The sequence below is a fragment of the Diadema antillarum genome, unplaced genomic scaffold (genome assembly GCF_040938485.1).
Source record: "Diadema antillarum isolate AM-2024a unplaced genomic scaffold, OU_Dant_1.0 scf00000108, whole genome shotgun sequence".
Taxonomy (NCBI): domain Eukaryota; kingdom Metazoa; phylum Echinodermata; class Echinoidea; order Diadematoida; family Diadematidae; genus Diadema; species Diadema antillarum.
In genome coordinates this window covers 322,156-346,432 of record NW_027270997.1, presented here as the reverse complement: position 1 = coordinate 346,432, position 24,277 = coordinate 322,156, and the positions used below count along the sequence as shown (strand labels likewise).

Genomic DNA, 24,277 nt, shown 5'->3' with positions numbered 1-24,277 from the left:
TTCGTGACAAAAATATTGTGAGACCTTAACTTTCCCTTGCAGTTGCTTAGTTGTCATTCATTACTGCCACGCTTTATTGTATCTGTCATGCATATCATGCCATATGTGCCAGGTCAAACACGCCCTCAATTGCTTCATCTGTTCTGTTCATTATGCGATATCGTGTACGATATATTCACTTATGATACATGTACCTTGATACGCTATGCTATTATATTTTGAAATGGTATGTATTCTGTTACACTGCATTCTATTCCCTTTGTTTTTCAATTTTTATATTTGTTTGTTCAGTTCATGCATAACAAAAGTACCACTGACTCCCTATACGATCTCTTGAAACATAATCTTCTGAATCATAACATAGCTCAGCTTTAAAATGCCACCATCATAGCTGAAAATCAAACGAATCTAAAAGGTAATGGGTCTTTAAGAAGGTATGTTCTTATCATTCAAACATAGACCCAGGCTGTTTCATTACAAAATACCATGGGCCTTGGACAAAGTAATTACAAATAAGTAAATCACTCAAGTAAGAATTATTGCAAGTATATCATCTGTACAATTAATGCTACAAAGATCACTGTGGCTGTAAGTTCCTGATTTTCATGATGAGGCTTTGTACAAAGTAATTACAAATAAGTTAATCACTCAACTAAGAATTATTGCAAGTATGTCATCTGTACAATTAATGCTACAAAGATCACTGTGGCTGTAAGTTCCTGATTTTCATGCTGAGGCTTTGGACAAAGTAATTACAAATAAGTTAATCACTCAACTAAGAATTATTGCAAGCATATAATCTGTACAATAAATGCTAACAAAGATCACTGTGGCTGTAAGTTTCTGATTTTCATGTTGAGTGTGAACATACTGTGATTCTAAATAAAAGCAAGAAAAGCATTAGTAGTTTCAACCAATACAATCCTGTATGAACACAGGAAAATGAAAGTCTTTTTTGTTGTTGTTGTTGAAGAAATGAATAGCCAAAGTAATCAATACATGTAATTTGAAATTATTTATAGTAAATGCTACTATCAATAGCAAAATTATAAGAAAATATGAAAGGGAAATAACCTGAAAACTTGAAGTCTCTTTCAAAGAAGCACACACACACACATACACACAATAATGTATGCTGTAAAGGAGAAGCTCCAGCTGATCCATAATAGGCCAAGAGCACTAGTTCAAAATAGGCTTATGGTAGAAACAAACTGACCTTTTCAGGATGAGTCTAGAAATATGTTTAGAATACCAACAATCCTAATAAATTCTCCCTGGGCTTGTGCCACTATCAAAGATGACGTTCTTGGGTTTTTTATAACTTTGGAAGTTCATTATCATCAATTAATACACATAAAAAATATTCATTGAATTATTTTGACACACACAAGTACCGGTTAAACACTTGAGCTTTTCCTAACACCCATCATGGCGTCAAAATGGGCGACATTACTGTTTTCCATGCGATTATAACAACATGCAATTTTAACCCTAAACTATGCAGGTAGGTATCACCAATGTGCTCTATTAATGTCAATTATATGTCTCGACAGGCGGCCAAAAATACTTATCCAGAAGTTTTGCAACACAAAGGCATACAATAAAAACCAAAATAAGAACGCCATTTGTGAAAACCAACAAAAAGTCGCACCCCTTAATTTTACGTGAGGACTCCAAAAAGGTGAAACGGGTCAACCAAGTCAATCTTGAGCTTTTCATGTAATCTGAAAGAGCTACTTTCATTCTACATTATTCTTAAGTTAAGGGTCATAAAATGAATGGGAAAGTGTGTTTTCAGCAGTTTTTGTACAACCATTTTTTTTTGTAAAGTAGTGTGATCAGGTAAAGGTCCCCTTTCATTTCTTAAAAATCCTTTGCACACCCTTCACTTTCAACTCTGATAACTTTTGATAGGAAAGTGCAACCGCATTGAAATTTGGTATTTATGGACAGAATGTGTTAATAGAGCATGCTCAATTTCAACTCAATCTGATAATCCCTTAATTGCTTTTTAATTTGCTAGTTTACATCCTGTTTTTGTCCCATTCATAGCACAGCCAGCACAGTTTGGTAAAGATTAAACGCTTGAATAGACCCTGTATACTTTACAGCCTCTTTTTTCCGTTCATACTTATCAAATAAACATGTATGAATAGGTTAGGAGAGTCCATATGAATTTAGTTATACATCATTTTAAAGCTTAGAGTCTGTTCTTTCAGAATCTGCCCTTTACTAAGAATATATGTCTGGCGACTTTTTGTTGGTTTTGTGATTAAGGGTCACATTTAGGACTATTGTTTTTTTCTTGGAAGTAGGTCTCAATGTATCTTTTTTTTTTTTTTGGTTGTTTTACCTCAGTTGATAATTAACTTTTTTTCGATGTTTTTGAAGCATATGGAACTCAATAAAATACGTTTTGAGAAATTTCGATAAATACATGAATAAAATCGCTTGAGCTCTTTGAGAAACAAAATTGAATTTAAAATGGCTGCCATTTCCCGTTTTCTCATAAATTTTCAACTAGGTAACCGTAATACACACTTTAAATGTCTAGATATGTATGTTGCGACACAAAATGATCATAGACTACGTATGGAGGGATATTTTCAAGGGCCCAAGTAGCAATTTTTTTAATTATATTTTTTTTCTAATTCCATTTTACAACTCCACACCATATAAGTACGTATTGTGTGTATAACATATTTACAGCTGCATTCATTTAGTGAATAAAGCAAAATCAAGCTTTCTAGACACGTATCAGTGATTAATTAACTTGTTGTTTCTTACATCCGTCAGCTACTTAACAATCTTTTAATTAAAAAAAAAACTGAATCAGTTCTTATGCATGATGTAGGCTTACATAAAAACATTTCACCATCGGTAGAGCTGTGTGCCTAAACAGAGTGGGTGACATTTAGTAACATAAACATGGGTCGGTTTTATAAAAGTCTTATGAAAGACTTTTCGCTTATGAGAGACTTCATGAAATGGATTTTACTTCTCTTTGAAAGTCTCGCATAGGTACATATTATAATATGAGAGAATGAATAAATCAACTCAAATGTAGGGCAATTTGTCGATCAGTCACTTTCTCACCTTCTGATAAACAAGGCGCCTTGGCGACATGCAACATGTCGTATTGCGCAATGCGCCTTAGGCGAGTTTGTACAAGTCGCCTCCTCGTCTTCTCGCCTTAAACAAAGCGCCCTGGCAAGTTTTTACAAGTTGCCTGGTGAGTTTGTAACAAGTCACCTTCTTTCTTTCTATTCTTAAACAAGGCCCGTTGGCAAGTAGCCTTCTCGCCTATTTTAGCCAGAACAAGGCGCCTTCGAGAGTTACACAAGTCGCCTTCTCGGGGCACTTTTTGTTTGCGTATAAAGTGTGCACGTGCTGTTACTCCGGGAAGTTGTGCATTTTTTTGTCGACTGGAGCCAACCGCAAACACACCAGCAGCATGTGCAGTAATCGAGAGTCACTTAGCGATAGCGTACAGACGTGGATCTTGGAGACTTTTTGTGCGTGTTTTTCGTGTGCTATACGTTGTGAGAAATATATGAATATTCTACTAATTTTGCTTATTGATTTGGAAATATTCTGCCTGTATTCTCCGCTGAGGCGAACAAAATGAGCGGACGACTCGGAGATTTGAGCGCCAAGCAGGCAGATGCCTTGCAATCGGTATGTCATTTCCCGTATTGATTTTGTGTTTTATAAACCTGTAAATCAATTTGAAATGGAAGATTTTTACATTGTATGAACAGTTAAGAATTACTATTCAAGATAGCCAATTACTGTATTGTCATTACAAAAGTAGATTAGGTTGACTATTCTTCAATGAATGCAACGGAGCACAGAAAATCGGATTCCATCCCGATGGGATCCCATCTTCTTTACTCATATTTGTTCATATCATATGATTATTTCTGGTCAGTTTCCCTTTCTTGTTGGAATCTGTCAACCAACTATTTACTTTTTCACTTCTGAAGTAGAAAAACCATCATCATGCTTAAATGAAAGGCAAATCTGGGGTTTCTGTTAACACTGTTTTTTCACATGGATAGCCTTTAGTGTGAAATTACAGTTCCTCTATCACTCTGCGAGAACTAGCTGAATCATATTGTCACTGAGTCTCTATGTTGTATTGGGTTTTGGAAAATGATGTTGCTTGTATTTTTATCAATCAATAGTGACATATTTTGTTGTATATTGTGCGATGACTACGAAAATAGTAGTTATAGGGGTACTGTGGACTTTACTCATAGTGTAACGGGTTGATTTATGGAACAAAAAAAGACAGGAGCTTTGACATAGAATCATGTTTTTCCGTCAGTTATTTGTATCAAAGGACGGAAATTCATCTGTATAGCTTCGGGGAGACACTTGTGCAATGAGTACTTTATTACTTCTGAAATAGTATGATCATAATTTTGATAAGTGTATTGTGATTGTCATGTTCATAAAAAGTGAATCTTAAGCATGTACACAAAACAGGAAAATTCACATGACCAATGACAATATCTATCAGGAGTCTAATTTTTGTTATCACACATGTATGTATTATCATATAGAACAAAAATATTTCTAGATTTCTTTTCTTTTTCCCCCGTGCATAGGTTGCGATAGCACTAACAAAAAAATGTGGGAAGCTATAGGCTTGAAAGAGAAAGATTGTAAAATATTACCCTTACATAAGTTCTGAATAGGTTGAGCTTTGATCTGTCAAATGCCTGCTTGCTATTGCATACTAGTAATGAAATTAACTTGAACTTGAATATATATCATATTGGCTTTTCGGATTAGTCTTGGTATCAAGTATGAAACACATAATCATGCTACACTTTCCCATGTCAAGCCAAAGTCAAAGGAACGTTGCAATTTGTTATCTATTATTAGTCGAAAGATCATTATTTTTTGTAAGAAAATCGTCTTAATTATCTGTCAAATGCGAGTTCTCTTAAGTTTTCGGGTTTTTTTTTCTTTTTTCATCCATCCATTCAAAACAAGATATATCTATACATAGATATATGCCTTAGCTCTGTAATTGTTCGATTTATTCCAGTCGCAATTTGTCACGCAATGTCTTCTCATATGAATTGTGATTACTTATTTGTGTGCTTGTGTTTTTTTTTTCTTCCGTCATTTTCAGATGAAAACAAATTTGAGCGATGTACTACAACCTCGACACAACGACCACGTGCTTTTACGCTTTTTGAGAGGTGAGTCTTTCCCTTTCCCTCATTGAATATAAAAGCGAAAAACAAAAACAAACTTTCAAATTATGAGAAGTTTGCCGGTGATATTGTGTATTTTCTATATCTTATTGAATTTACATCTTCAGCAAAACCGCTCTTGAGCGCATGCATTTTATTCTCTTCCTTTCCCGCGCTTGCTAGTAAAGTGATTGGACTTGTTTTTTGCTTGAATTATATGCGAATAGTAGAATAAAGTCGATTTACGTCACAACGCCTGCCATTAACAAGTAGTGCCAGTCCGTTCGGGATTAGCAAAAATAGGAGTTCAAATTAATGAAAATTAATGAGTCTCTGTCATGTCTGTTATAATAACAATGCTATTTGTTGCGTTAATTTAATAAACAAAAGAAAATATGAAAGAGTGACCAACGTGAAGACTATAACAGATTATGCATCTGGGGCCCGTTGCATAAAAGTTACAATTATGGTAACTTTGCCATCCAATGGTAACTACCATGGCAACAATACTCAACAGCCAATCAAAGTCAAGAATTCCATGGAAGTTACCATTGGATGGCAAAGTTACCATAATAGTAACTTTTATGCAACGGGCCCCTGGTCGATAGACTTCGAGAGAATTAATCCCAAATCCCTTGTATTGTTTTTCTCTCTTTCTCTTTGCCCCTCTTTCTCTTTCTCTTTGCCCCTCTTTCTTTCTCTCTCTCTCTCTCAACCACAATAAATACGCAAATAAAGATAAGGTGGTGATGTCATAACCACACGGAAAGCTCCCAAATCTGTAACTTCACAAAAGCACTTTGTGTTTACTTTAGCAGTAAAACAGAATAATAATTAATGTTGACGCTCAAAACAGAGTAACTTTCTTATATTGGGTCCGAGTTTGATGAAATTTTGATTATTGTCTTTTGATATAGCGCTATTCCTATTGAAGTATGCTTAAATGTTATTTAATTGGAATTTAGGGTGCTAAATGTTTGGTGTTTTATGTTTTCAGCACGAAAGTTTTCAGTGAAAAAGGCGGAGGAGATGTTCAGACAAGTGAGTACAAACCATAATTATTTACTCTGGTATTTATGGGCCAATGATTACATTAGACTATTTTGCGCTGATTTAGCCACTTATCGCGTCTTCTCTCTTTCTCTATTTCTTTCTCTCTCTCTCTCTTCTTGAAATCCAATTCTTGTTTGGAAAAAACAGTTGTTTTCAAGCGAAAAATTTTCTTCTGAGAACTTTTACATTGATCGTAAGAAAGCTCTTACAATTTGTTATTTGCCACTAGTATTCATTACACAGTCATTCATTACACAGTCATATATTGTGGACTCCAGATAGTTCTTTTTTTTTTTTCATGTTTACTCTGTCATGTCTGTGGCAGAAAAAAAAATAAATTGAATTGAATTATAGACAGGTGCGTTAATGAGTTACATTGACAAAGAAGAGAAGGGACGGAAGCATAACTGTGAAAAACAAATTTCTAATTAATGATTAACTTATAGGTATTACGGGAAGCATCATTGCTATTATTTACTTGATATAATATTATCATTATTGTTGTTGTTATTCGTGTGTCTAATCAGTAACAATATCAGGAGCTCTGTTACATCACAGCGCAGTAGAGTATATTTACATAGTAGCTGCGCTATACAAATTTGTCTAATTATTATTATTATCTTTACTGCTTGACAACATTACCGTTGACCTTACCGACGAAACATTAGCAGGGAATGGTTATGTTTTAAAATCACTATGGGAAGTTGGGAGTCAAAACTAAACTTAACTACAGGAATTTGTTGAGCAAAAAAGGAATTTTGTAGAAAGTATGCACTTTCATAGTTTTAATATTAATATTTCTCTCACAATGTTTGAAAACACACACACACACATGCCCTCACACCCACTCAAAGGAATACACAGGCGCTAGAAAAGTAAACGAGATTGGGGCCTGACGTGAACACTGTATTATACAGGTTGAGAACGTATAGTTAAGGAAATTTATTCTCAATATGACCCACCAAGTTGGCAAGCAAAAATGAATGCACGTACAGCGTAGTATGATAGTTGTATCGATACGAAAGAGTGGTTCAAACCATCTGCACAAGTTATTAATTGACGAAAGTCCGTAAATGGTTGAAAAAGTGACAATGGAATGTATTCATTGTTGCTCAGTATGGGGGGGGGGGGTCTTTTTGCACATATCTATCTTAATCTATTGTGTCTAATCATTTGTCTTTATCTTATCTATATTCATATAGGATCTGATATGGCGTAGTCAGAACCGCGTGGATACAATTCTTGAGTGGTTTCAGATGCCTGAAGTAAGTACAAATATTTGAAATTATGCAGAATATGAATACGATCAGATCTTTTTTTTATTTACCTTATTGTATGTTTGATGTATATTTAGACCTTTTTTCCTACAAAAGCAAGAATTTATAAAATAATGTTAATATCATGCCAGGGGGAATAAAAACACATCATCCACATAACTCTTGCGTATCTAGCGCAATTATGTTAAATTAGCACGTGCTATATATCTTACACGTGTTGATGGGTATTACATATCATATCAACAATGGCTGTAAACACACACAGACACACAGACACACACCCATACACACACTGATTGGATTGTTAATTGCCAACCCTCTCAGCTAAAGTCGAAACAAGTTGCAAGGCCTCTGTAAAAGGCCGTTGTTAATGACGGGGCTAATGTGCACAAGTGACTTTCAGTTTAAAGCACCGTGCTGAAACCGGGAAAGGAATCCTCCTTATTATGGATAAAGACAGACCTAGTCAAACTGCTATCGTGCAATGGCCGTTATCAAAAGTGTAAATTAGACAGATGACAAAACTTACCTGATTAATGTGACTGTAATGACAGTCATTTGCATGATATTCATTCTTCTCCAGAGAGAAGCTTGTTGAGACTTTCTCAGAAGGAAATCTGTGTTTATCATGTGTTTTATCTCTGTTCAGCAATTGTTCACATTGGGGTGACCAAGCAATTTGGTCAAGGCTGTCTTGTACCACGGCATCAGAGACTGATTTCCTCATATGTATAAATGACTTCCGTCTCTGATGTCATGCAAAAAAAACCCATTAAGGAATTAAAGATTAAATGCAGCATTGCTGCCAAATAGACTAAAGTATAATCGTAAGCAATGCTTAACTGGTGGAGTCCCAAAGACCACATTTCCACAGTTAATGCTTTTTAAACATAACTTTGGCTAATTACTATTAAACCTGTATCTAGGTCCTGTACATCGTAATATTCACTGGAGAAATGTGAAATTTCTACAAATCGAAAATTGTGTACTGATACTTACAAAGATTAACGTTCTATATTTTGTCGCAAATTAAAGTAAATCTTTGTTATCTTTTACTTCTTGTGGAGATTTGAAAAATTGAACCAGTTTTATCTCTTATCCTATTGATAGGATAAGCTGGAGTTAAATTCAGAGTTGCCCACCCATTTTAACAGGACAGGGGTATGATAGTAATGATGCCTTGGCCTCTAACTCTGAGTTGCTACCGTGTTTTTATAACGGAGTCTAACAGTATAAGACGCGTTATTATAACCAGAGATTGGACTTTTTCCCCCACCATTTGAGATCTCCTTTTCTAAAACAAAACAAAAAAAAAGCCTATCACAGTATGTATCAAATTGAGGAACATATTATTTTAGAATTATTTGAATGGAATTGATTTCAGAGTCTTTGCTAGCCGAAGTTGGAAGCTGACAAAGTGGCCAGTGTATCTCTCCACATCATATCAAATAATTGTGACATGTATGATACTATGATGTGTATTATGATAATGGGCAATCCCTATAAAATATATTTTGTTCTATATGATCATTTATTATACTTTAAGTATACACTTTGCTTGCATGTTATTCTATCATTACTGCTTTCCTCTTCCTCAAAACTGTCTTACCATATTGACCATAGGACCTATATATTCAATTGCTGTCTCTCTACATTCCTTGGGTTTAGATGAGGGACAAATGCAAAATTAGTCTGAAAATCTCAATCTGATAGATTTAGAAGTCAATCTAATTTTTAAGTCTAATTTTGGATTTGTCCCTAACCACAATACCAGAGACTGATTTCCAATCTAAACAATTTAGAGAGATGCATGGAGGAACTTAGTTACTGCATCACACTCGCTCATTAATTCCTTAAATTTCATTTTGTTAATATTTTCTTGCCGTATAAATAAGAAAAAAAAATGATATCAATACTCTAGGTTAACTTTAGGGCTGAGGGGTTATTATGGTGTGAATTTTGGAGTACAATATCATATATTTACGACATACAGTTACGCCATTTTCTTATGACATACAGTTACGCCATTTTCTATACTCTGCAACACACCCCTTGAATCTCTGCAGTTGTTGTTCACAGCTGCAACATGTGACCTTTCTGTTTTCTGTATTTTTATTTAGTGACATATATTTAATTGGATTTTTTGTTTTGTTTGTTTTAATCGGTTTCCCCAGATATAGTTGGTCTTAAAAAACATCCGTACTTTAAACTTCCCCTAATCTGATTACTCACGGGACCTGCGGCTGTACAAGCTAATGCTTTTACGCAGGCCCCATCATATCTTTTTCGCATTATGACCACAGTGTAATTCGCATGCATACAGACCTCGTGTTTATACCAAATCAAACTTCTGTACATTCTGATGAAGTCTCATCTGAATTATGTTTTGTAGAATTTTCGTATTTATATACTTTATTGTGATATGTGAGAAATATGAAAATAAATTGAAATGAAAATGAAAATATAAACCAACATGCGCCAATTTTGAGTGTAGATGGAATGACAGTCCGCCCCTTCGTCAATGTCTCCTCAAGGTTTGCCTAAAGTACTGGCCGGGAGGCGCCGTGGGACTGGACAAAGAAGGTCACATCGTTTGGATTTCCCCCCTTGGCAACGTCGACCCAAAAGGTACTGCGTAGGTACTGCATCTGGTATACATTTGCAAATTGATTATAGTCACACACACACACACACACACACACACACATACACAAACAACACGCAAGTACACTGATATGAATAACAATTGATTATATTGATTATATAATCATAATTATTATATATATTTATATACATATATATATACATATATATATATATATATATGAGAGAGAGAGAGAGAGATAATGTGTCTACATAAGAATACAAAACATTGATTTAGCGAAATCATTTTGTAGTATGTTAATATATTTAATTCTTTACAATTCTCAAAAATTCCATATCTTTATTACATCATGCCCGAAGTTTAAAGTGTTCGAACGTATATACCTACCACGAAACTTTCCGATGCATGTTGTTTTGATGTTTTGATTTGATTTAGTGCATTCTGAAAGTAAGATTCCGCATCATTTTCTGGTAGACGTCGAAAAATAACGTAAAACCAGACAAACAGAATGGTTGAAAAATCCAACATAAAAATGGGAAAGTCATAAGATCTTGCACGTATGATATGTTTGTAGCAGCAATGGTAGCAACCACACTACATAAAGAAGATTGACGAATGTGATAATGTCATTGACTTAGATTTTTGCACAATAATGTCTGAAATATCATGTTTTGGTTTACAAGTTCATGTAATAGGAACTATTGTATTTTTTTCTTCTTGTAGGGAATTATTGCTAAGTAGATGCAAATATGCTTTTTTAGGTATTTATTTGAAAATAATCTGACAACAGCGTTATTCAAGAGGAGATTTAGTATATAATAATACATTAAATGTCTGTCAAAATCAATCAAAATAAGTGTCTGTAAGGTGATGCATAATCAATATTGTGACTATTTGATAGTATCTGTATCTGTGTACATTATATGTGATTTGCAGTGCATACAATAACATTAATTCGAATTTTTGCTGTTTCGCATGTTTCCCACAGGTATGTTGTACTCCGTGAAAGCAGGTGATGTTATCAAGACAAATATCCACATTCTGGAACGGCTTACAAAAGAGCAAGAAGCAGTTTCGAGAAAAGTAAGTTAGACAGTTACTACAGTTCTTTTCGAGGCAATAGATTATATCTATACTTAATAGATTTAGAAAAACATTCAGTTTGCTGGTGCATAAGAATGTTTACTTGCCCCCTGAAATCCCCCGAGAAAAACAGCAGACTAGTTTTTCTTGTTATTGTTAGGTTTTTCCCCCCAAAAAAGTTGATAATTCTTCTTCTGTTGTGTCGTTGAACTATGCGACAATTTAACCACAATATGTATATTTCATATCTTGGGGCGAAACAGCCTACTGCAAATGCAGCTGAAGTTCAACTAGAAATCACAATTGAGTAAAGAAACACACACACACACACACACACACGTACGCACGAAAACAAGAGGGAGTAAATGAAACAAGCAATTAGCTTCTTCTGACAGTATACATCTTCAGTGATCAAGATGGTTGTGCAAGTTTTATAGTGATCACTGCCTAATCACTCTATCACAATTATCGCACACTCTGACACTCATACACATGGAGTGTGTTCCAGAGATAATATCATAGCGACACAACTTTTATTTTATTGTAAAATGCTCTTTGAAAGATCAGTTGATCAATTCATTCATTCCTGATTGATGATTGATTGATTGATTGATTGATTGATTGACTGATTGACTGATTGATTGACTGATTTGATATTCAGCTTCGTCGCAATATCGAGGGCATTACGATGATTATCGATCTCGAACACCTGGGCACATCGCACATGTGGAAACCGGGTATGAATGTAATGACGGAGGTGAGTGGACTTTTATATTCGTCTTTTTGAAGCGTTTGTACATACGACACAAATAAGGTTCGAATTGTTTGTTTGTTTACTTTTCCATCTGAGAAGATGGCTGGATAGCCCATATTCAGCTACGTTAAGTTGGTCTTCCATGGGGTCCAGTTGGATGTGAGGTGGGACCACTTCACCGGCATTGACCGGGTTAAACACCCTGCTCTTTGCGATGAATGAATGAAGCGGGATCTTTTACGTGCATGGTTGTTACTCTCTCATACACATGACCTCTATTTTATGTCCTATCCTAGGGACAGAGTGTTTTGCCTCAATATGATAATTATATTACGATAAAGATATAGATTATATAAACCGATCCAAAAAAAAAAAACCAAAGCAACAACAACAACATGCTCTCTCCTGTCGCCAAAATACAGTGTACATGTAGATTAACGCACATATTATCGACTCGCTTTTTACCAGTAGTGGTCATGGTGAAACACCAGGAATTAAAAGAGTGAAAACAGACCCTTCTGGCTTTTTTTTCACTCAGACCCAATCAGCGTGCAGGAACTAATAACAACACTATTAACAATTATCTTTACACAGTTGCGACCTTATTTGATATTCTCTTCTTGCTTTGTTGCTGTTATTGTTGTTGTTGTATTGTGCTTACTAACTTTCTTATTCGTCCTTGCTTGACTGATTTTTTTTTTCTCATTTCAAAATGAAAATTAAGATCGCTTGTCTGTTCGAGCAACACTACCCGGAAGTGATTCACCGCGTGTTTATTGTGAGACCGACGAAGATTTTCCCGGCAGTCTACATCGTACTGAAGCCTTTTCTCAGTGAAGGCACGCGGGAGAAGATCAAGGTGATTGGAGGTAATAATCTTACCTTGTATATATAAGAGCTTGGAGGAATTAGTGCAAAGAAAGATATTTTCCTAACTCCATATGACATTTGAGTTATTTCTTACCAGAAAACATTGTTCTGTAGGTTATGACTTCTTCCGTCTCAAAAGCCATTCACTCAGGGATCGTAATTTATACTTTTGGATGTAATTTTTGTATACAATATTATTCACCCCCAGCAGATTTTCTCCAAAAGGGGAATATTGTATATATATATATATATATATATGATCATAATGGTATAATTAATATTATAACAAATCAGTACATATTCAGATTGAAGAATCGATCAACTAACTCTGGTCCAACCCTTATGGAACAAACACAGTGTTACCACAGTGTGTTCACATAGTTGACTATGTGTAAACAATGTGTTAACCATGTGGTCACAGTGTTGTCACAGTGTGGAATTTGAGATCACATAGTGTACCACATAATTGGCATACCGAACACAGAGTGGCACACATATACCACAGTGTGGTATAGTGTTACGACAGTGTGTTCACATAGTTGACTATGTGTAAACAATGTGCTAACCATGTGGTCACAGTGTTGTCACGGTGTGAGATTTGAGATCACATTGTGTACCACATTATTGGCATACTGAACACAGAGTGACACACATATACCACAGTAAGGTATATATAGAACTATGTGTAAACCCTGTGTTCATAATGCTACCACAGTCTGGTATTTCAGTTTAAGTGTTTTACCACATAATCCCCACATAGATCACATACTGAACACACTGTGAATCATGTTTGACACAGTGTGGTATATTTTGAACTATGTGTAAACCCTGTGTTGATAGTGTTGTCACACTGTGGGATTTCAGATCCTTCATTTACCACATAATCCACACAGACTTGGCATACCGGACACTGTAACTTGTGCTTACCACATGTGGTATATATTGAACTATGTGTAAACCCTGTGCTCGGTGTTGTCACTTTGTGGGTTTCAGATCATTCACCTGCATCATCTCCACATACTTGGCATACTGAACACACAGTGTGGTTTATTTATGTGTAATCCTGTGTCCATAATGTTGTTACACAGTGGGATTTCATATCATTGATTTAACACTATAATATCCACATACTAGATGTTAAGGAAAAAACACTACATTTTTTTATTTTGAATAACTAAAAAATAATGAAAATTAACTTTCCTCAAATTTACACAGAAGGTAGCCGCTGAATAACGTACAATCTTGTTGTGTAATGTTTCAAAATATTGCAGGGAACAGCAATCAACAAAATTGTATGCCTGTATTAGCTATATACCTAATGTGTAAATTTGTGGAAAGTTATATTTTCATGGGTTTTCAGTTATTCACAATCAAAAGCTCAAACTATTTTTTTCAACATCTAGTACTTTGACACACAATGACTCATGTTTACCGCATATTGATGTATATTGAACTTTGCTTTAGTATTGTCAGTAGGGGATTTCAGATCTCGTACTACCACATGGCATGTTAATCCTTGTAAAACCAGGCTATTTCTGGTTTTGTTGGGGGGGGGAGCATTTTACCAGTTTGGTGAAAGGATTCAAGTATTGTAGTTCATTAATAAATGTACATGTATGTATCAAATTAAAAGAATATACCTCATCACTACATGTACTCCCCAGAAATTTTTATCAAGTTTGTAAAGCCACTTAGCTGGTTTGATTATCCAATAAAGTAATAAACCAATAACTTAAAGCTGGACAATATACAACACCATTTAAGTACACGGTAGTTGCAAATGTTATATACTTATTTATTTTCCTAATTTCAGTTGAAACCTTTCAAATTTCAAATACTGGCATGGAACAACAGATTCATTTAATGTGAGAATATGACCTATACATATCATTTATCCAACCTTCAGATGAATAAATCATGCACTTAGTGTTGTGTTAATACTATTTACGGATGCATAACATCAAACACTAGAAATTATGTAACACTAGGAGTATCTGTAGTTGTGGAAAGAGAACAAAAAGTGACATGTTATAACTTCCCAGTTTCTCTCATAAATCACATGCTTTCCTAAGATTTCACCAGGAGGTATTGCATACAATCTATTGGTCACATGTTTCACTACTCTGATGTGTACAGCATCAGCACGACTCTCCCTGTCTCTATTCTTTATAAATGTGCCATAATGCTCTACATACTTAATGAGAGTAAAGGCATCACTATCATCTTCCGAAACCACAAATCATGTACAAATGCCACTTCATTGCCCGTTACTCATTAATAGGTGAGTTATGCTGCGAATCATGACAATTGATTTAAGCAGTACTTAACCTGTCCTATACTCCTACAGTATTACCTATCAAGTGGGAGTGCTGAGGTACAGAATGTGATACTTCATGTGGTATTTCTGTGGTGACACTGTGGTATTCCTGTGGTATTCCTGTGGTGACACTGTGGTATTCCTGTGGTAACACTGTGGTATTCATGTGGTATTCCTGTGGTACAGACTTTGCATAGCTCATGAATATTTATAAAAAGCAACCTAAATTTGAGAAAATTCATAAAATACTTCTAAATTCGAAGTATTTGTGATGGGATTTCCTTGAACTATTGTCTAATGTTATGTTAAGCCAATGTCATAAATTTTGTTATGAAAAGGTAATTTCATATTCAATAACAGTGTTATCTACTCAGTAACCGTGCCTTCATGCATTACAAATATTGATATACCTGATGACTATGTGGTTTTTGATATATTTGATGACTATGTGGTGACTACCACATTGTACTGTGGTGGACTATGTGGTGACTGCCACAGTGTGGTAGACTATGTGGTGAATACCATAGTGTGGATGACTATGTGGTGACTACCACAGTGTGGTAGACTATGTGGAGAATACCATAGTGTGGTGGATTATGTGGTGACTACCACAGTGTAATGGACTATGTGGTTATAACCCTGTGGTCATAGTGTGCGACACTGTGGTTTAATTCACAGTGTTTTTAATATGTGTTTTGGACCATGTGGTAACACTATGTTGCACAGTGTGGTGACGCTGTGTTTCACACTGTGTAAATACACAGTATTACCACACGTCCCAAAATCACATATTAAACACATATTAAACACATGTGTTCGACACTATGTTACACATTGTATTCCACACTGTGTTCGACACTGTGTGCCACACTGTGTTGCACAATGTGTTACATAGTGTGGTAAAACTATGTTCTTTCCATAAGGGAAGTCCCTTCCTAAGAATTATTTGAAATATGAACTTTTTTTTTTGACGAAGCAACTTGCCATAATGATACACTGTATTTGAACGTATAATCTGCATGTTTTCAGAGCTCATTTTCTCATAACCTTGTTTGCGTGATGGCCCCTGTATTCATACCGTTTCTTTCGTCTTTATCCCCTTTTCTTCTAAATAGACATCTTTAGAAAGCTGAAGAGTTAAAACTGAATTTTACCGAAGTTAGGTAATCAATATTTTGTGACTTTAACGTGTTTTCATTGTGACGAGTCACTTTTTAATGCTCAAAACACAAAAACATCTATCCATGCAAATTCACGGACACACAAGTAATGAGCAATAACTCTACTTCAGTTCATTTCAGTTCATTTCGTGTCAGTTCAGCTCATATTCCCAAAGTAAACATGGTAAAACATATACAGCGATATACACAACAATACTGCACAGAGTGTCGGTACTAACCACACATGTACAAAGCAGTAGAAATACAGTAGAATACGTGTATAATAGAAATATGTAGGGACCTAGATGAACTCATAATAATAACGATACCAAAATAATATTTGCAGATATTCCATACTGTTACAATGCATCTAGGGAGATCGGTAGATGAATGACAACCGTCTCCTTTGATTTGATTGGCACACGTAGGGAGCTGGAAGGACGTATTGCTGAAATACATCGATGCTGATGTACTTCCGGTTCACTGGGGTGGAACTGTGACCGATGCCGGGGGCAATCCAAACATGTGTCCCAGCAGGGTAAAATTAAGTAATGGTATATGATATAGAGGAATAAGGATAACAGTCTCCATGAGCGATAAATACAAAGATGGCTGAAATTGGCACGATGGTAAACATGACTATGGTTACGGGCAAAGTCATTTTTCCAGTGCGAGAATTAATTCTGTATACATGCATGCGGGGATTTTCACTTCTGTGATATATACATTTGCTATTATGTAATCCGTGGATGTATGTCACGAATGTAATTTGGGAAACTTTATGAATAAAATAGATTGAAATTGAAAAAGGCATACACCTATGTGGGAAACATAGCAATGATAATGTTAAGTAATAGTTATAACAATAGCAATGACAATACAAAGAACTAACACTAGTCTTCTACTACACTAATTCTACACCGTCACGTCTACTTTTATACCACCACTACTACTATTACTACTACTGGTTGGCATCCATTCGTCTGGAGAAACGATGGCGTAGCACTAGCTACGCAAGAAGTCTGCACTGCCTTGAGTGGCTGTAAAGCCCTACTCTTGAGTGGCAATCCTTAGAGCATTTGCAGCAGATGAAGTCTGTTGGGGCCGATACTGAGACTGCCCGTGCCTTTCTCTTAGCTCTCCTGTCGGTCTGCTGTACGTGCCTCACAGCTTCAGCTCTCTGAACGCCCTCCCTGACGGTGCCTCTCCATAGCGGACGATCTTCAGCTACACCTTCCCATGTGTTGGTGTTGATGTCCATCGTCTTCATGTCACGTTTGCAAACATCTTTGAAGCGAAGATGCGGCCTTCTCATGGGACGAGACCCCTCGCATAGCTCTCCATACAGCATGTCCTTCGGGATGCGACCTGGTTCCATTCGACGCACATGACCCAACCACTTCAGGCGTCTCTGGCTGAGGTGTGAAAACATGCTGAGAATGCCGACACGCTGGAGGACCTCTGCATTTGTCACCCTATCCTGCCATTTTATGTGCAGGAGTCGTCTGAGGCAACGGAGGTGGAAGGTTTTGAGCCTCTTCTCCTGGCCAGCATATGTTGCACAGGACTCAGAGCCGTATAGCAGGGTGCTGAGGACGCAGGCTTGGTAAACGCAGAGCTTGGTGTTCTTGGTCAGCTGACTGTTGTTCCATACGCGCCTGTTCAGTTTGGCCATGACTGCGGTAGCTTTCCCAATCCTATTGCTTATCTCATTGTCAAGGGAGAGGGAACTGGAAATTGCTGAACTAAGGTAGGGGAAAGAGTCCACTTCTTCCAGATGTGTGACATTAATGGAGATGTCTGGAGGAGAGTCAGTGCCTTGGGTCAAGATCTTAGTCTTTTTCAGGCTGATGGTTAGTCCAAACTCTTTACAGTCATGGGACAGACAATCAACAAGCCTCTGCAATCCCGCTTCTGTGTGCGATACCATAGCAGCGTCGTCAGCGAACAGAATTTCTTGGATAAGAACCTCTCTAACTTTGTTTTTGGCATGCAGTTGGCGATGTTGAATAGCTTCCCGTCCGCTCTGGTACGGATGTAGATGCCCTCTGTGCAGTCAACAAAAGCGTACTGAAGAAGCATGGAAAAGAAGATTCCGAAAAGTGTCGGTGCGAGGACACAGCCTTCACACCGCTGTTCACAGGGAAGGCATCAGAAGTTCTCCGTTGTAGCAGACTCTACTTTGCATGTTCTCGTGAAAGGAAATGATAATTTGGAGCAGTCTCGGGGGCATCCAATCTTCTGCAGGAGACTAAAGAGTCCACTTCGGCTGACCAGGTCAAAGGCTTTCGTCAGGTCTATGAAGGCAATGTACAGCGGCTTTTGCTGCTCACGGCACTTCTCCTGCAGCTGGCGTAGTGAGAAGATCATGTCTACTGTAGATCGGCCTGCCCTGAAGCCGCACTGCGACTCTGGATACACCCGGGAGGCAAGACTCTGTAGGCGTGCCAGAACTACACGTGCGAGGACTTTTCCGACAACACTTAGGAGAGAGATGCCTCTCTAGATGTTGCAGTCGCTGCGGTCTCCCCTGTTCTTGTAGACAGTGACGATATTGGCATCACGCATATCTTGGAGTACGTGGCCTTTTTCCCAGCAAAGACACAAGAGCTCATGGAGGTGTTGCAGTAGTACTGGCTTGCCGCTCTTTAGAACTTCTGGTGGGATACCATCATTTCCTGGAGCCTTCCCGCAGGATAGACGGTCAATGGCTTTGCTGAGTTCTTCTTTTGTACTATACTACTACTACAATAATAATACTACACACGCTGTCACATTTGGAATGCTGATTCTCAGAGACAATGACAACTTCTTCACACAACAAACTACGGCATCATCTGATCTGTATAGTACTGATCAAAAATACTCTTGTATCAAGTCCCCAAATGATTTCACATTATTTGACGTAAGTTGGGCATTGTATTTCCTTGCTTATAGTGTCTACCAGTTTCATAGATATCCTGGATTTGAAAAAGGATAGCCGTGTTTGTGTACTTAAACATAGAAACTTTTACAAGGTTATCTTTTAGAATGGCAACTCAAAACAGGCGCTCTCAGTTTAATCTAAAGTTCTACCAGCGTCAAATTTTCTCTTCTGAAGAATTGGTTTATATCATTCTCTGCCACCAAACTCATTCGAGCAAGCAACATTGGTTAATCCGCTGATGAGGGCATGTTGGAAAATTAATGAAACCGCTGTCTCGTTCAGTCTAACATTAGATTTCTAGTTTACTATAATGAGTCTGAATGAATATTGCACCGTGTCGTTTAAATGGAGACAAAAGATCATGATGATGGTTTCGACAGATAAACCTAGGAGGCAAGGTTCCGACTTTCTACTACCGCAAAGGTCGCAGTCTCGAACACGCCGAAATGATGACGACGCAAGAACTTCCGGGTAAAAAGTCAGTGGAAATCAAGTTCAAGGCCAACAGATTCGGAAGCATATTCAGGCGAGTCTTTACCCGATCATTATTTCTTCGTCTTTTTCTTCACTTATAGTGATTTTAGCATTAATAATTGCAGTAATCTCATCGTATTATCATTCACATTCTTGTTTTATCATTATTTTTAATACTATCGTAACATAATTAATTTTATTCTCATCATTTATTATCATGATCATTTTTTGTATACTCATTCTTGTCATTATTGGTATCATCATCGCCATCATTGGTGGGAAGGATTGATTTACATTCTAACTGTTACTGCATCCGCAGCAAATATCGTGATATAATGTGCGCATGTTGATTCGAGTATCATGTTGCATATCACATTAAATTTCAAGACGCCAACCTTTCATTTCTCCTTTCAATACTGAGAAATAAATAATAACAAATAATATTCCCACTCGCAACCCAATGGCAGTCCTATAGCAATCATTTTCGTTGTCTGTGAAGTGTGTATGTAAGTTTTTATTGTTGTTGTTGTTGTTGTTGGGGGTTTTTTCAATGACATCGAGCTCAAATTGATATAAGAAACACATCGTTGTAGAAGTCACAAAAGTTACATGTATTACTAGTATATGCAGTTGATTAGCGATGGTTCATCTAAGACCCCTAATCAGAAACAGTTGCAAAGCTGTATGTATCATCCACTTTCAATATACGTAATCCAATATGCTTTTATGTTAACAAGTTCCCTTGAATGTTTAGAATTGTTCTTTTACTGGAACACAAAGAAACCGTTAAGGTGCTGTCCATGGCATTGCTCGCTGTAACTCTGTGTTTCATTATTTTTTTGTTGTTGTTGTGTTTTTTTTTCATTAAACCTTTATCTGCTAATGCGCAGAATGTAACCATGGTAACTACGAACTGGCTTAGTAGTATATCATTGTGTTCATCATTGTTGGGAGAGAATGTACTATATGAGTCAAGATGACAGATGATATCATACTAATTAAGAAACTATACAGCACCATTCTGTTCAAAAGAAACTCTCTTTCAGTATTAGAACAATCAGTAAAAGGAAAACAATCACAAGAAAAACAAAACAAAACACGAGTTTCCTAACCACACAGTGTGTTTGCAATGATATTTGTAGCAAAATGCTAGATTTCAGTAAATTAAAATTTGCATTCTCTCTAGTCGATTGCCAGTAGGTATAGGATAGAACACGAATTTTCCATAAGACCGACATTGGTAGGATTTGGAAATATAGTATCCCCGTGTTGTATACGACTTTTTGTACACAATGTAGATCAAATGTCTTTCTTATATCCAGGTACGAATTCAAGACGGAGTCTCACGACGTAGCTTTCGGCATTACTCGAACCACACACACGGGAGAAAAGGTCGTTATCTTGGACGAGAAGCGGTACAACAGTCACATCGTAGCTGAAGACGGGGAAATTTGGTTCGAGGAACCGGGATTATGTAAGTAGCGAATTGAGCATTCGGTTTTGTCCTTTTGTTGGTTGGTTTGTTTTTGTTTTTGTTTTTGTTTTTTTTTCATGTTGATCACCAATTTTTTTTTTCATTGAGTTTTTATTGATCAAATTAACAGGATCAACATCACAACAAAATTCGAGATTATAAAAATACTACAGTTAACGTACTACTAATAAATAATAATAAAAAATTAAGTCAACAAATTGTAGAAAATCAAAGCAAAGCAGCATAGAATAAAGTCAATACGAATGTTGTACATATGCAATGGTGGGTGTGGACCCCTTTGAGCTTTTGGGGACATCTACTTGGTTCCACGTATAAAATGGTTTAGCCATTTTGTCATGTATACATGTTTCTATATGCTGTTAAAATGTCTCATGTGGAATCTGGTGGGTTCTTTTGAGGGCGTCCTAAGGGCAACTTGATGCTCTCTATTATGTCTTGAGGCTGTTTTTCAAATAATGTACCATTGATTGGTTTGTTTGTTTGTTTGTCCGTCTGTCTGTCTCTTTAGTTTATAGTTGGTTGATTCTTCACGGTATTGCCATTTTATAATTAATTCTAAGATATAGTTTACCTGTTGAGAGGTTTTTTTTTTATTCTGGCAGGGGGAAGGGGGGGGGGGGGCGGGGGGAGTGGTCTCTTTGGTTGGTTGTTATAAGTTGCATTTTCAGTGTTGTTGGTGTTGTTGTTGATGATGATGATTATACTCTGTGTGCAACTTTCTAACTCGGTCCAAACGTATCAACCTGTAGACAGTGGAAGTTTGCGTATCTCATATAAATATCGCTAACGTTTAGAAACTATAGGACAGGTGACTACATCAAATTACTGGTCCATTGCGGAACGCAGTCCAACCAGAATAGCAAAGGCAAGTGAACATACTTATCGAGATTCAAAACTGAGAGTAATAAATAAAGGAATGAACTCTCACGTGTGATGAGAAAACAATTCAAAAGAGCAGATGTTGTAAATGTCAACTTCATAAATCATAGTGTCTCGTTCAACTATACAGTCAAGAGCCTTTATATAACAAAACTAATAAATTAATCTTGTGTACCTATTGCCCATTGATTATTATGCATTATGTGTCTCATTTTTTCTGTTTTTGACTCGGAGTTTACAAGCAGTATTTAGACGTACAGCCGTTACAGGCAAACCAAGAATAATTCATGTCAAACCATGCGACTAATACTAACTACAGATTCCTGAATCTATTGCCACAGACATCGTGAAGTTTGACAACCACGGAGCCTTCCAGAAGACCCGGAAGCTCAGCTACTGGATGGAGGTCATCGAGCCACCGCCCGACAACGAATCGATGCTTGGAGCCAGCTGTATGGACGACATCGTTCGAGACAGCGGCTATCACGACGGTCACTTCCTCGCAAGAGGGCGCTGTCCATCGTCATCAAACCATTCTCGGGAGTCGCCATCCTCCTCTGCGAATTTGCCCGGATCGGCCACGCCCAGTAGAAGAAACCAACATTTCTTATGAACAAAACAAACACAAAACCAACAACAAGACATGGAAAAAGATCAAGGCAGAAATCTGACCTTGTGTCGGTTGGAGTCACATCAGCTTCAAAGAGAAATTAGATCGTGCTTTTCAACTTTGTGCAGTTGTTGTTTACTCTCTCTGGTGTCGAAGAAGTGCTCTGAAAAAGTGGGAGGTAATACGCTTTGGCATTGGCAACCACATTATAATTCATGTGCTTGCACCAACCGATCTTTTTATGTCGCCGAAGCACAATTCCCTCCAAATGGCAAGAGAGATATTACAACTATATGCGGAACTACGGGGGCAACCAGGAAAATGTGAACACGTTTGAGAGACGCGTTTTGCCGAACTTAAAAATGGTGCGGAAAAAAAATGTTGTCGACTAATATAGCCTTATCAATGCTTATCCAATAATCTGCATACACAGAAGATTAGAAGCATTTTTCCATCAGAAATATAGTGTTAGTTGACATCCGTACACACTGACACTCCAAAATAGTTTTGCGAGAAACGATTCTGTACAACGAAAATGCTCTGTTTCATTCTGATGCGTATTTTCTCGTAATTGTCTTGACATCATTCACATCCATCACACATCTACGAGGTTAAATGTGGGAAGAAATACGTCGACTTTTAGAGCTTAAATGCCCTTTTTATTTGATTATCAGTATCTATAGTCAAAAGGGAGTGTATAGATTGTCATGTCACCCAGACATACTGCATGATTAACGATGTTTTATCATGTCTCAGAGTCATCTTCTTCCATTGTTGAGAAATGTCAGGTTGTTCCAATCTCTGGCTTTCTCTTGCCCCCAGTCTATATCATATAGGAACGCAATCACAGAAAGGTGCGTCATCGGTCAAACTGGGCAAGGGACGGCCGAGTTCTCTTCTATACTGATTCTGGGCGTGACGAGTTCTCACATTCTCACATTCACTCACACAACCCTCCCACACAGTGATATGTAGGGTACACCTTTGCTCCTTCCCATTGTTCTGTGGATCCCACACTTTGGATTTTGTGTTTGACAGAAAAGTGCCATCTATCGTAAATCATGTTGTTCTACTGAATCCCATTAGATAACCCATTACAGACTCACACAGATGCACACACTTCCCATCTCCCCTGCATCTCCCTCTCCCCCTCCCCGCTCTCCCTTTCTCTCTCTCTATCTATATGACTATCCATCTTTCTGTTCTTCTCCTTTTCTCTCACTCTTTCTCTCTTTAAAAAACAAAAAACAAAAAAAATCACATACAGATTGATAACAGACCATTTTAATGTCACTTTTTCCTAATCCCTACAAGACCCCAACATGGAAATTGCCCATGCCAATAATGTATTACTGTTAGCACTGATGTAGGCCTCGTACATTGTCATGTAAAAAATGGTTTTCCGTGTAGCAACTAAGAAAAATTGATTAAACTCCTGGGAGAAAACAAAATACATGGTACAACCAATTGTTGAAACTTGTTTCACCGAATTGTCAATTTACAATTGTTTCATATATTGATTATGAGTTATTTCTTTGAAAGTGCCACATTAATTGCCAACTTA

The 24,277-nt window shown here is 37.0% G+C and overlaps 1 protein-coding gene across 1 annotated transcript; it reads left to right on the top strand.

Moving 5' to 3' along the window:
• Positions 1 to 3,557: 3,557 nt before the first annotated feature.
• Positions 3,558 to 22,799, top strand: LOC139719261 (SEC14-like protein 2). The gene is made up of 12 exons (XM_071630688.1): positions 3,558 to 3,678; positions 5,147 to 5,216; positions 6,208 to 6,251; positions 7,466 to 7,528; positions 10,075 to 10,168; positions 11,134 to 11,228; positions 11,890 to 11,985; positions 12,707 to 12,851; positions 16,758 to 16,867; positions 19,636 to 19,781; positions 21,052 to 21,203; positions 22,445 to 22,799. Exons 1-12 carry the CDS (start codon positions 3,625 to 3,627, stop codon positions 22,714 to 22,716), a joined length of 1,341 nt encoding a protein of 446 aa, XP_071486789.1. The 5' UTR covers positions 3,558 to 3,624; the 3' UTR covers positions 22,717 to 22,799.
• Positions 22,800 to 24,277: the final 1,478 nt, after the last annotated feature.